Genomic DNA, 12,981 nt, shown 5'->3' on the forward strand with positions numbered 1-12,981 from the left:
ACACGGAAATATTGCAAATTTTCCATATTTATACATATATCTATAGATTTTGTTTTCATGATAATGGCTTAAATTTATGGGTCAAGTCAAGCACACAGGACCATTTTTCTAGTTTTCCTAGACATTTTTCTAGTCATCATTAATTTATCAACAATACAATAGTATTAATAAAGACCTAAAATAGTAGTTTTATTGACTTATTGGCACAGTTTTGTCTTGATGTTTCGAAAATGACTCTAATAGTGCCGATTCCATTCCAAACTACAACTTACGATAATGACCGTCCCTTTCCACATTAATAACTCTTAGAATGAAATACGGAAACAAATTAGACGTGAAAAATGGCAACGTCATTGGAATTCCAAAACAAAGCCAGATATGGAAGAACTAGTTCGGACAAAGCAGAAGAATCGATATCATTGACATTTCAATATTTTCAGAAAAAATTAGGCTTTCCAAATAAATGACTGTTTCTCAACATGTCTTATTCACCCTATATACGTGCAGTGCTCAAGAATGGGTACAAAGACCCATTGTGAAAAGTATACAGCCATTTTTGTAAAATAGTATAATCTTTTTATTTTTATGGCAGTAAGAATATCAACGAGAATATAGAAACAATAGGAATTAAAAAAAAAAAGAAACAGAAACCGGCAGATGTGCAAAAGGGAAATTTTAGAGCAGAATAAAAGAATTTTTGGGCTATTTTTTATAATTTTCGTTTTAATTTTGGGCTATTTTTTGCTATTCTTTTTAAAAGGGGGGGGGCTATTTTTTTAATTATATTTTGGGCTATTTCTTTTTAAAAGAAGCGAACATTAAAACGAAGCGACTATTTCGGCCCCGATATCAAAACTTAAGTTTTTGCAACATATTTTTCCACAAATTGTCCTGAATATAGACCAATTGTCCTGGAGTGAATCCCTCCAAACCCGCCCATTCACATTGATTCTTTCTAACAGGGTCCGAAGTCGTTAAAAAAGTCAATGACGGCATTAAAAGCCAATGAAAAGCAATTGATATGAAAATGATAAAGGTTGTAAAAGTCATGGCATTTCAGAGGGGCACCAGGCAAGAGATCCCCCACTTTGGGTTTGAGCCTAACCCCAATCCTCTTCCTGGGTGCAGCTATGGAGAAACATTCTTAAAACATAAAACAACATTGTTTGGAATCTATTTTTCCGATGTAGCATTGGATTTATGCCAATTATGCAACCAAAGCGATTTTTTACGTTAGTTTCATTAGTTTGATTCTTTTATACAAACCTTGGATTTCCCTTAACTCTTTTCTGATGCGGGACTCGTTTCCTTCAATAAATCTTTCTACTTTCTTCCACAAGTTTTTTCGTTTTTCCTTTTCTTCAACAGGGATCAACTCATCTCTCAAGTGTGTTTTAGGAAGAAAAGCAATGTCAGGTTGGTTATCCTTTTTACAGGCTTCAGCATGTTCAGTCAACCTCTGTATCACTCTTTTCACCATGTCAATTACTTCTTCTTCTTCTTTGCGCTTCCGTGCGACATAATAGTTACGGCCCTTCAGCGCCAGGTACACTAAAAGAAGAACAAAACAAAAAGGTGAATTTCAAATTTGAAGGATTATTTATATTGAATTCGAACTTGAACATCGGTACCAAACAAACAACAGTTACAAACAACAACAGTTGAATACCATTGCTATTTCAACAGTTTAAAAGAAATACTGTTTGAATTATTTGTTAAAAAGGCTTTACTCGTATTTCCTCTTCCCTCTCCTCTCTTCACTGACTAGAACAAAACGATTGGCTTAGCACTCAAATCTAGTCCCAGCTAAATAGTTGCCTCTTTTATACAGTTTTATTAGCATTTTACACTGACAAATATAAAAAAAATGTGCATTAATGCTGATAAAACGTTCCTAAGCAGAACCAAAGTAGTGCAAACATCAAACCACAATGACTTCTGCTTTGATATAACCCCTAAGAGCCAGGGGTCAAGGTTTCTACGTTATGTCCTAGGGGCATATAAAATTTTTTGGAAAGGATGGTTGTATTGACTTCGGAGAAGGCATATTCGATTTTAAATCGAAAATTCTAGTTCCCTTTTTAATAATCAAGAGTTAACGAAGGGCAAATAGACCCCACACCCTTTTATCCAAAATGGTTAAAACAAAAATTTGGGATAGCCGTTCGAAACCGTCCGAACGTGAAATAACTAGGGATTCAGGTTGGATAACAACCCCTCCCGGCTTTCATGGCAAGGACTAAAGTTTATGCTAGTTGCCCACTGTTAACATATAGTTTTTATGGAAGGAGTGGTCTTACAAATTTGGAAGGGGCTCATTCAATTGGAAATGAAAAGTTCTCATGTCCTTTTTAAGATTCAAAAGTGATCGGAGGGCAACCAGTCCCCTCTCCTCAAGCCTTTTTTCCCAATCCGATTATTCAGCATCTAATCAAAATTTTTAAATCGTCATTTTGTCCAAAATAGTCCGAAAGTCGAATTACTATAACTCAGGGGTTGACAAATCCTCCAAAGCCCCTAGGGCAAGGGTTGTGACCCATGCAAGTTGGTCATTGTTAGCATAAAAAGTTTTTGTGGAAGCGGAGGTCGTATTAGCTTTGGAGGGAGCTCATTCATTTGGAAATCTGAAGTTCAAGATCATTTTTGAAGAGACAAAGGTGATAAAAGGGGTAATCAGGTCCTTCCCCTTCCCAACCCTCTATTTTTCAAAAACACGCAGTCAAAAGTTTTTGATAGCCATTGTGTTCAAAATGGTCCAAAGGCCAAGTAACTATGCTTCCAGGGTTGAACCCTTCCCCCAGCCTTCGGCGCAAGGGCTGTAAGTTATGCAAGATGCTTTTTGTTACTTTGTTTATATTGATACTTTGATATTATTACTTTGATACTAGTTTGAACACTTTGATGAAACCTCGATTTTAAAAGAAACTTTGATGCTGAAATAAGGAATGTTGAAAACTTGAAACTTTAGCAGTCAAAGACGAACATTTTTTTTTTTTAAACCTATCAAAAAGAAGCTTTTCAAAGAAAAGTAAAGGCCATATTAAACTTAAGATCAGTAGAAATATAAATCTATAATAGTTCAAACTCAAAAAGACTGAAAATTACTATTAAAGAATAAATGAAACCCAAAACGAACACAAATTAAATCAATGTATCAATTTATAATGAATAAATAAATCCTAAAACGAGTAAAACTGAAATTGAATGTGCAAATCAGGCTTAAAACGAGCAAAAATCACTACAAACAAGAGTATAGCTACTGCCCCCTTCCCTAACGGTAGAAGTGTTAAGCCTACTGCGTCATCGGACCCAACCGAATGTTGGTCCCCGGAGAGGCTGACAGGGCGGTTGGGGGCTGAAATCACTTCCGATCTAAGGAGAAAATTGAACTAACAAAGGTCCACGTCAAAGAGCGAAAACATTTCACATGGCAATTGATGCAGACTTGGTTGGCGGGACAGAAGGAAGCGGACCCTCTAATTAAACATAAATTGAAATAAAGCCAGCATATGAGCCACAGGGGCTAAAATGCTGACAGATCGGCGAGCCACTTACAATCTTGGCAGGTTACTGGCAAAAGCACTAACATTCATAACGATGGTGCAAGAACCCTCGATCGTCACTGGAAAAGTCATGGCGAGAGTCAGAAGAGCCGAACACCATCTCCATAATGAGACAAGCTTTGCTTCCAGAGCATATATTTATCAGTAAAAAAAAAATAGATAGTTGTATATTACCCAAGCACTGTTCTACAGATGTAGTAGCTGTAATGGTGAAAAATCTTATTAAACATGGACGTGTAGTTTTTAGTGTAGCGTATATACCACACGATGAAAAAGCACTACCAGGTATGGTAATAGAACAAGTAGAGTATGGTAAAGATGAAGGAATTCCTGTAATTCTATCATGTGATGCAAATGCGCATGACTCTTTGTGGGAAGCACAAATACTAATGGGAGGGGTGTTGAGCTCTTGGAGTTTCTGACGCGAACGGGGCTTGACACCCCCTTTTGTAACAAGAAGAAGGGAAGTGTTGTATTTAACATTGATCACTTCACAACATGAAAACATAGTAAAAGAATGGCACGTGAGCGATCTTCCGCCATTCTCAGACCATCACCTCATAGGATTTAAAGTTGATACTCTCAACGGCAGAGAAAACTTATCAGGGATACAAGAGAGAAGAATTGGCTCACTTATAATCGAATACTGGCTGAAAAACTTGCAATTTTGCCATCAGATTATGTAGAGACCAAGGAAGACCTGAAAAGGGTTGCAAAAGGACTAACAGAGAGCATGAATGTGGCTTTCAAACAAACAAACACCCTCCGACGCCAGTGGAAGAAGGGGATCAGGCGAATATCAGCTGGGCTTCAAAAATAGGTTCGAGTAACCAAAGGTTACACGAAGACTACTAAGAAAAGCTATCCGAATAAATGTTCCCTAAGACTGGGATACATACTTCGAAGGACTAAAACTCCTCAAAAAGAAATTAGGAGGGAAAAGGGACCTCATGGAGGAAAAGAGCCTCACGGGCAAAAAGTACCTCATGAAGGAAATCCGGCAAAACTTTTGAGCCAGATGAAGCTAGTACTAGACTACTAGGGGTCCCAAAGAAAGACAGCCAGGCGAACTTGGGGAGTGATTTGAGGCCTGATGGCGCTTTTACAATTGACCTTGAAGAGATCCTGAACCACATACTGGAAGTGAACATAAATGACTCAAAAGGAATCAATTCTGTGCCGGCCTTTAAAAGTAACCTAAACTTAGGCTAGAGGCTGGCGTTTCTAAAAATAAAAGACATTGGGTCAAAAAAGCTGCAGGACATTTGAAAGCTTACAAAGACCCTGGAGAGGACAGGGTATATCCCATAATGCCAAAAGAGTGGGAAAATTTACGAAGCCATTGCGGGCCAGGATTGCAAAGCGAGCCTTGCTATGGGCTATGTTCCTCGGGTCTGGCCGAAAGCCAGAGGTGTTTTCATACCTAAGTCAGGGAAGAAATATTATTCGAATCCTTGGTCATATAAAATGACCAGGTTCAAATCCTTGCAAATAAAGGTGATGGAACGACTTACTTGTTGTTATATGATGAGTAATCCAGTGACCGAAGATATAATCTCTAAAAACCAAATAAAAATTCAAAGTAGGAAGCACCACTAAAGCTGCAATACATCAATTGACGTGGCGAGTGCAGCAAGTCTTTGAGAATAAGGAATGTAAACTGCACATTTTCCTAGACACAGAAGGCACATACGATAATGCCACTTTTGAAGCCATAGAGATAGCTAAGGAAGAAGAGATCAATCCGTTGAGAAAGGGAACTTCCAGATGGTCAAAAATCAATAAGCGGTTGTACAGATGAAAGGAACAAAAAAAAAATCCAAGACTGTTCATAAGGGATGCCCTCAGGGGGAAGATGAAGTTATGGATAGTCTATTGAGACTTTAAGATAGCATCCATCATGAGGAAAATCTTTTAGAAAATTGTTTGAAGTCAGACAGAAGGAAAATCCTCATATGGTCGCAAAGACATAAACTACGACTAGCTCCCGATAAGAGTGAGGATGGCAGTTTTTACAAAGAGAGAAAATGGCAAGTCCATTTTGCTCTAAAAATTTATTACCGTCAGATCTCCCTCAAAAGACAGGTGAAGTGCGTTGTGGTCATCCTTGACCATCAGCTGAGCTGGAAAACACGAAAAGATACAACGCCGCTATTCCAGTGTCAACGACTGGCGGGAAAGAACTAGGGCTTCACTCCTAGTAAGACAATGTACCTTTACAAGACTATATATCAGACCGTTTTTGTCACACGAAGCAGTGGCGTGGGTCAATTTGACTCAGTCTAGGTTCCAAAAGAAAAGAAATTACTCTGATTCATTGGACACTCATGGACTAAAGATAATGAGAAAGCAGACAAAGCAACCAAGGATGGAACATCACTGACAGGTTATGCATCAAAATCTTTCATTTCCATCTTTCAGAGCAGCTGGAACGCAGCGATAAGGAGGTGAAGTATTGGAATAGTGGAACAGAATTGGCAGAGTAAGGTAGGGTGTAAGGAAACAAAGAAAATAATTCCAAAGTTTTATCCCACCTTGATTAAACACTAACTTCGGCTAAAAAGGTCAGAGATAAGAATGATGACTAAAGCCATAACAGAAATTGGAAATTTTAGGAAGCACCTTGCCCATGTTGGGACGGTTGACTCCCCATTTTATCAAAAATATACAGTGGTCGTAGAAACAAGAAGGCAACTAATAGAAGAATGTTCATCAAAGGGTAGAAATCGACCTGAGATTTTTTTTTGCGAGTTAAATGTTAAGTTGGATGACATAGTAGGGGAAGGAAGAGTCCAAAAACTGGCAAAGTATATGATACAGACAGGGGGAGGGGGGCAAATCCATCTCTGGTACTCTAACAAATAATTAGTTTTTGGGGTGTGGAGGCAATGGGCCTGTGAGGCCGGAGCCTCGACCCAGTGTGTACAGGTCCACCCCGCCATTTACTGAAATTAAAACTGAAAAATCATTCAAGGTTAAACACTTGAAACTATCAGTTAACTGACTTACGTACAAAAATACCTTAGAAATATCATTTATCCTATTTTGTTGTATTTATAGATTGTGTTTCAAACTTTATTCACATATCACTTGAATCCTTATTTTCTCCAGAATTAGGCAACATCATTTCTAGTATATTATTTTTTTATGTAAAGCACAAATATCTAATTAAATTAATAGCATAAATAAATAGATGAAAACCTATATTTCATGTATATTCAACACCAGACAAACATTTATCAAAATATAAGAGCTTACTTTGAAGGTATTCATCACGTTTACACTAATTGCGCATATATATGTTGAGATTTCCGGTTATATGTATATATCAACAAGAGCTAAGAGCTCATATGGCACTTGTGACGAGGCAAGAAGAGCTAAGACCCAAGAGATCATATGGTATGAGTTCTAACAAAATTTTATGAATCAATAGATTGATTTAAAAGGAAAAATAAGAGGCTTAAGTCCGGTCAGGATTTAAAATAAGAGCTCTGAGTCACAATGTCCTTCTAAATATCAAAATTCATTAAGATCCGATCACCCACTCGTAAGTAATAAATACCTAATTTTTTCTAATTTTTCCTCTCCCTTTAGCCCCCCAGATGGTCGAATCTGGGAAAACAATTTTATCAAGTCAATTTGTGCAGGTCCCTGACACGCCTACCGATTTTCATCGTCCTAGCATGTCCAGAAGCACCTGACTCGCCAAATAACTGAACCCCTGTCCCCAACTCCCCCAAAGAGAGCGAATCCAGTACGGTTCCGTCAATCACGTATCACGGACATTTGCTTTTTCTATCCACCAAGCTTCATCCCGATTCCTCCACTCCAAGTGTTTTCTAAGATTTCCTCCTCCAACTCCATCCAATGTCAAAGATCTGGTCGGGATTTGAAATAAGAGCTCTGAGACATGAATTTCTTCTAAATATTAAATTTCTTTAAGATCCGATCACCTATTCGTAAGATAAAATACCCCAATTTTCACGTTTCCCGAGTATTCCGGTTTCCCCCTCCAACTCCCCCCAATGTCACAGGATCTAGACGGAGTTTAAAATTAGAGCTTTAAATTACAAAATCCTTCTAAATATTAAATTTCATTAAGATCTGGTCCCCCTTTCGCAAGTTACAATACCTCAATTTTCAAAATTCCAACTCCACCAAAGAGAGCAAATCCGGTCCGTTTATGTCAGTCACGTATCTTAGATAGATTTTTATTCTTCCCATCCAGTTTCATCCTGATCTCACCGCTTTAAGTATTTTCTAAGATTTCCGGTCCCCCCAACTGCCCCCCCAATGACGCTGGATCCGGTTGAGATTTACAATAAGAGATCTGAGTTACGAGGTCCTTCTAAATATGAAGTTTCATGAAGATCCGATCACTCCTTCGTAAGTTAAAAATACGTCATTTTTTCTTATTTTTAAGAATTGCCCCCCCCCCCCCGCCAATAGATCGGATCCGTTCCAATTATGTAAATCACGTATCTAAGACTTCTACTTATTTTCCCCGCCAAGTGTCATATCGATCCCTCCAATCTAAGCGTTTTCCACGATTTTAGGTTCCCCCACACCAAACTCCCCCCAATGTCATCAGACCCGGTCGGGATTTAAAATAAGAGCTTTGAGACACGATACCCTTCTAAATATCAAATTTCATTCAGATCCGATCACCCGTTCGTAAGTTAAAAATACCTCATTTTTTCTAATTTTTCCGAAATAACCCCCCCCCCCCAACTACTCCAAAGAGAGCGAATCCGTTCCGGTTATGTCAATCATGTGTCTAGGACTTGTGATTATTTTTCCCATAAGTTTCATCCCGATTCCTCCACTCTAAGTGTTTTCTAAGATTTTAGGTTTCCCCCTCCAACTCCCCCCCCCCCCAGTGTCACCAGATCCGGTAGGGATTTAAATAACAGCTCTGAGACACGATATCCTTCCAAACATCAAATTTCATTCAGATCTGATCAACCGTTCGTAAGCTAAAAATACTTCTATTTTTCTATTTTTCCCAATTAACAGGCCCCCCACTCCCCCCCCCCCAGATGGTCAAATCGGGAAAACGGCTATTTCTAATTTAATCTGGTCGGGTCCCTGATACGCCTGCCAAATTTCATCGTCCTAGCTTACCTGGAAGTGCCTAAAGTAGCAAAACCGGGACCGAAAGACCGACAGAATTTGCGATTGCTATATGTCACTTGGTTAATACCAAGTGCCATAAAAAACGAAGTGTGAGAGGACCAAGGATTGTTTGTTAGAATTTTTACAAGCAAAAAGCATCGTCAAAATTACGAAATTAATTTCCGTACATTTTTCTTTTACTTCACGGTCCAACATGGCAATACTGTCCGCAGAAACGTAGTGCAAAGCTTTTTACCTAAGAATTCGAGTAAAAACTTAAAGAACAAGAGCTAAGAGCTCATATGGCACTTGTGACGAGGCGAGAAGAGGTAAGTGCCAAGAGATCATATGGTATGAGCTCTAACAAAATTCTATGAATCAATAGATTGATTAAAAAAGGAAAATAAGAGGCTTAATGCCGGTCAGAATTTAAAATAAGAGCTCTGAGTTACGATGTCCTTCTAAATATCAAGAGTCATTAAGATCCGATCACCCACTCGTAAATTATAAATACCTAATTTTTTCTATTTTTTTCCTCTCCCTTTAGCCCCCCAGATGGTCGAATCTAGGAAAACGACGTTATCAAGTCAAATTGTGCAGCTCCCTGACACGCCTACCAATTTTCATCGTCCTAGCACGTCCAGAAGCACCAAACTCGCCAAAACACTGAACCCCTCCCCCCAACTCCCCCAAAGAGAGGGAATCCAGTACGATTCTGTCAATCGCGTATCAAGGACATTTGTTTATTCTATCCACCAAGCTTCATCCCAATTCCTCCACTCCAAGTGTTTTTCCAAGATTTCCCCCTCCAACTCCCCCCAATGTCAAAAGATCTGGTCGGGATTTGAACAAAGAGCTCTAAGACATGAATTCCTTCTAAAAATCAAATTTCATTAAGATCCGATCATATGTTCGTAAGATAAAAATACCCCAATTTTCACGTTTTCCAAGAATTCCGGTTTCCCCCTCCAACTCCCCTCAATGTCCGGTCCAATCCGGTCAATGGTTTCCGGTTCCCCCCCCCAACCCCTCCAATTACGCTTAATGCGGTTGAGATTTAAAATGAGAGATCTGAGTCACGAGGTCCTTCTAAATATGAAGTTTCATGAAGATCCGATCACTCCTTCGTAAGTTAAAAATACGTCCTTTTTTCTTATTTTTCAGAATTAACCCCCCCCCCCCCCCGATCCCTCCAATCTAACCGTTTTCCATGATTTTAGGTTCCCCCATCCCAAACTTCCCCCAATGTCACCAGATCCGGTCAGGATTTAAGATAAGAGCTTTGAGACACGATATCCTTCTAAATATCAAATTTCATTGAGATCCGATCACCCGTTCGTAAGTTAAAATACCTCATTTTTTCTAATTTTTCAGAATTAAACCCTCCCCCAACTACCCCAAAGAGAGCAGATCAATTCTGGTTATGTCAATCATGTATCTAGGACTCGTGATTATTTTTCCCACCAAGTTTCATCCCGATCCCTCCACTCTTAAGTGTTTTCCAAGTTTTAGCTTTCCCCCTCCCAATGTCAGCAGATCCGGTCGGGTTCAAAATAAGAGCTCTGAGCCACGATATCCTTTTCAATATCAAATTTTATTGAGATCCCATCAGCCGTTCGTAAGTTAAAAATACCTCATTTTTTCTAATTTTTCAGAAATACCCCCCCCCCCCCAACTACCCCAAAGAGAGTGGATCCGTTCCATTTATGTCAATCATCTATCTAGGACTTGTGTTTATTTTTCCCACCAAGTTTCATCCCGATCCCTTCACTCTAAGTGTTTTCCAAGTTTCAGGTTTCCCCCTCCCAACTCCCCCCCCCAATGTCACCAGATCCGGTCGGGATTTAAAATAACAGCTCTAAGACACGATGTCCTTCTAAACATCAAATTTCATTGAGATCCGATCACCCGTTCGTAAGTTAAAAATACCTCTTTTTTCCAATTTTTCAGAATTACCCCCCCCCCCCCAACTACCCCAAAGAGAGCGGATCCGTTCCGTATGTCAATCATGTATCTGGGACTTGTGCTTATTTTTCCCATTAAGTTTCATCCCGACCCCTCCACTCTAAGTGTTTTCCAAGATGTTAGGTTTCCCCCCTCCAACTCCCCCCAATGTCATCAGATCCGGTCGGAATTTAAAATAAGAGCTCTGAGACACAATATCATTCCAAACATCAAATTTCATTAAGATCCCATCACCCACTCATAAGTTAAAAATACTTCATTTTTTCTATTTTTTCCGAATTAACCACCCCCCCCCCCCCAGATGGTCAAATAGGGAAAACGACTATTTCTAATTTAATCTGGAATTTCTAATTTAACCGGGACCGAAAGACCGACAGACAGACCGACAGAATTTGCGATTACTACATGTCACTTGGTTAATACCAAGTGCCATAAAAATCTGAGAAAATTCCGGCTTTCAGGTATGAATATACCCGAAGTAGAGCCAAGAGGCAAAAGATCTTTTCATTTTGACGTCTTTCGTACTTTAAAAATACGCTTAGAAGAGTTAATAAAGCTACAACACCCTTACAAGTCCTTGTAGAAACGTTTTCTTTTTCCTTTAAAAATTTGTTTGATACTTTTTCTGCTCTGGGGTTGAGGATTTTTACTTTTAAACATGCAGTAAGCAGCCATCATATTAACATTCCAGCGCCCATGATAGCTGCGCTCCGTTTCTTTTGATATCATGATGGAACAGTTGTCCTTGTTCCTCACTTACAGCTCCCAGATTTTTTGGAAAAGTCCAGACGCGAGAACGAAGAAAATGAACTTTAAATCTCAAGTTACATCCTAACAGTTTGTAGTTATTTAAAATATTGAAGATTTTTTTTCTAGAAGACCTATTACCACTTGTTTAAAAGACTCTCGTGTTTTCTTTTCCTGGTCTTTCATTTTCTTGCTTCATAAATTTCCTTATACTAGCTCCAGCAAATAGTCATTTTTCAAGTTTTGCCTCAGAAATGTTGGGAAACCGCTCACAGAAGTACCTTAAACACTCTGTTTCTTTAGGCAATTTTGTCAAAAACTGTATCTATGTTTAATATTATGTTTTGTTACTTACAAAAGGCACTACATGCAATTATTTCGTTTCAAATGAGTGCTTAAACATCTCTCTATGATATTTCGGCACCCCCATAAGTGTCAAAAAAAGAAAAAAAAAGGGGGAATCACTCCATTGCTTCCCAAGCGAAAAAGCTGTTTTTTGTGTGTGTTTTTTTTGTTGCTAAAGATGGAGGACTCATCATAACAAACTCAAATAGCGACGAAGATCACGCTGGCTTTTATAATAGTATAACCAGTTATAAAAAGGCCTTTGGGGCAAGCTGCCAAAAAGCCAGATTAGCTTTGAAAACTTGTATTTCATTATTTTGTTCTGTTTTATTTGAATGGATATATCATCTCACATCATTTCATTTATGAGTCCTGGTTGAACTTCGTTGAAGTAAGGATGCTAGGGCTGTTTTAAAAAGTTCTTTTTAAAACATTTTTGGTTTTAATTTTCAAATTTTAATGCAAGTTTATATATATAATATATATATATATATATATATATATATATATATATATATATATATATATATATATATATATATATATATATATATATATATATTCTGGCGTTGTGCTGAAGGCGACCCTTGGACATAGGGCAAAGATGTTAAATGAATTGAATTCACTGTCTTGGAAAAATTTCCCTATTTCTATGTTATGTTTGTTTCATAACAAACTGTTATTAAAAATTTACATTTTGGTACACAACATTACTTCCCAAATATAAATCCTTCAGCGGGTTGCTAAAAAGAATCCCAGTCGCGTGCCGAGCAGTATAGCAGTGATAGAAAAAGGTAAGAATACAATGTATAGATTTTTAGTAGGTCCAAAACAACTTACCTCCGAGTCCGATTAATACAATCAAAAATACATTCCAAAAAACACCAACGGCAATTGTTACAAGAACATTGATTTCACCGTCTTCAGTCTCTAATTGCCCTGAAAATTTGATTTATCAATTTACAGAAAGCCAAGCAAATAAGGGGAAAGAAAAGAAGAAAAAGAAACAACAAAAGAGCCATACAAAACTGACAACAGCCTATAGTAATTTGAACTTCTCTCGCATCCTAGTTATATGACCGACAGGTTAGGGAGAGGACGGTCCATAGTTTTTTTTTATTGGCGCATTTACAATAAGAGGTTGTTGTATCTCAGCCAAACTTAGTGAGAATTGTTCCCTGCTCCACAATCTAACCTTTGTTGGAAGAAAACGGTCTAAATTCATGTCATTCCACCAGGTTTGGTG

General features: G+C 38.3%; 1 protein-coding gene across 2 annotated transcripts in view; it reads right to left on the reverse strand.

Moving 5' to 3' along the window:
• LOC136027664 (muscle M-line assembly protein unc-89-like) overlaps positions 1-12,981 on the reverse strand; it is a 38,196-nt gene that overhangs the window by 5,114 nt on the left and 20,101 nt on the right. For both annotated transcript variants that reach the window (XM_065705110.1, XM_065705118.1), the window contains exons 3-4: positions 12,576-12,674; positions 1,267-1,551 (exon numbers count right to left, since the gene is read on the reverse strand). In XM_065705110.1, coding sequence (XP_065561182.1) covers positions 1,267-1,551; positions 12,576-12,674 — 384 coding nt within the window. The remainder of the gene's footprint in view (positions 1-1,266; positions 1,552-12,575; positions 12,675-12,981) is intronic.

Source organism: Artemia franciscana, chromosome 1 (genome assembly GCF_032884065.1).
Source record: "Artemia franciscana chromosome 1, ASM3288406v1, whole genome shotgun sequence".
NCBI lineage: Eukaryota > Metazoa > Arthropoda > Branchiopoda > Anostraca > Artemiidae > Artemia > Artemia franciscana.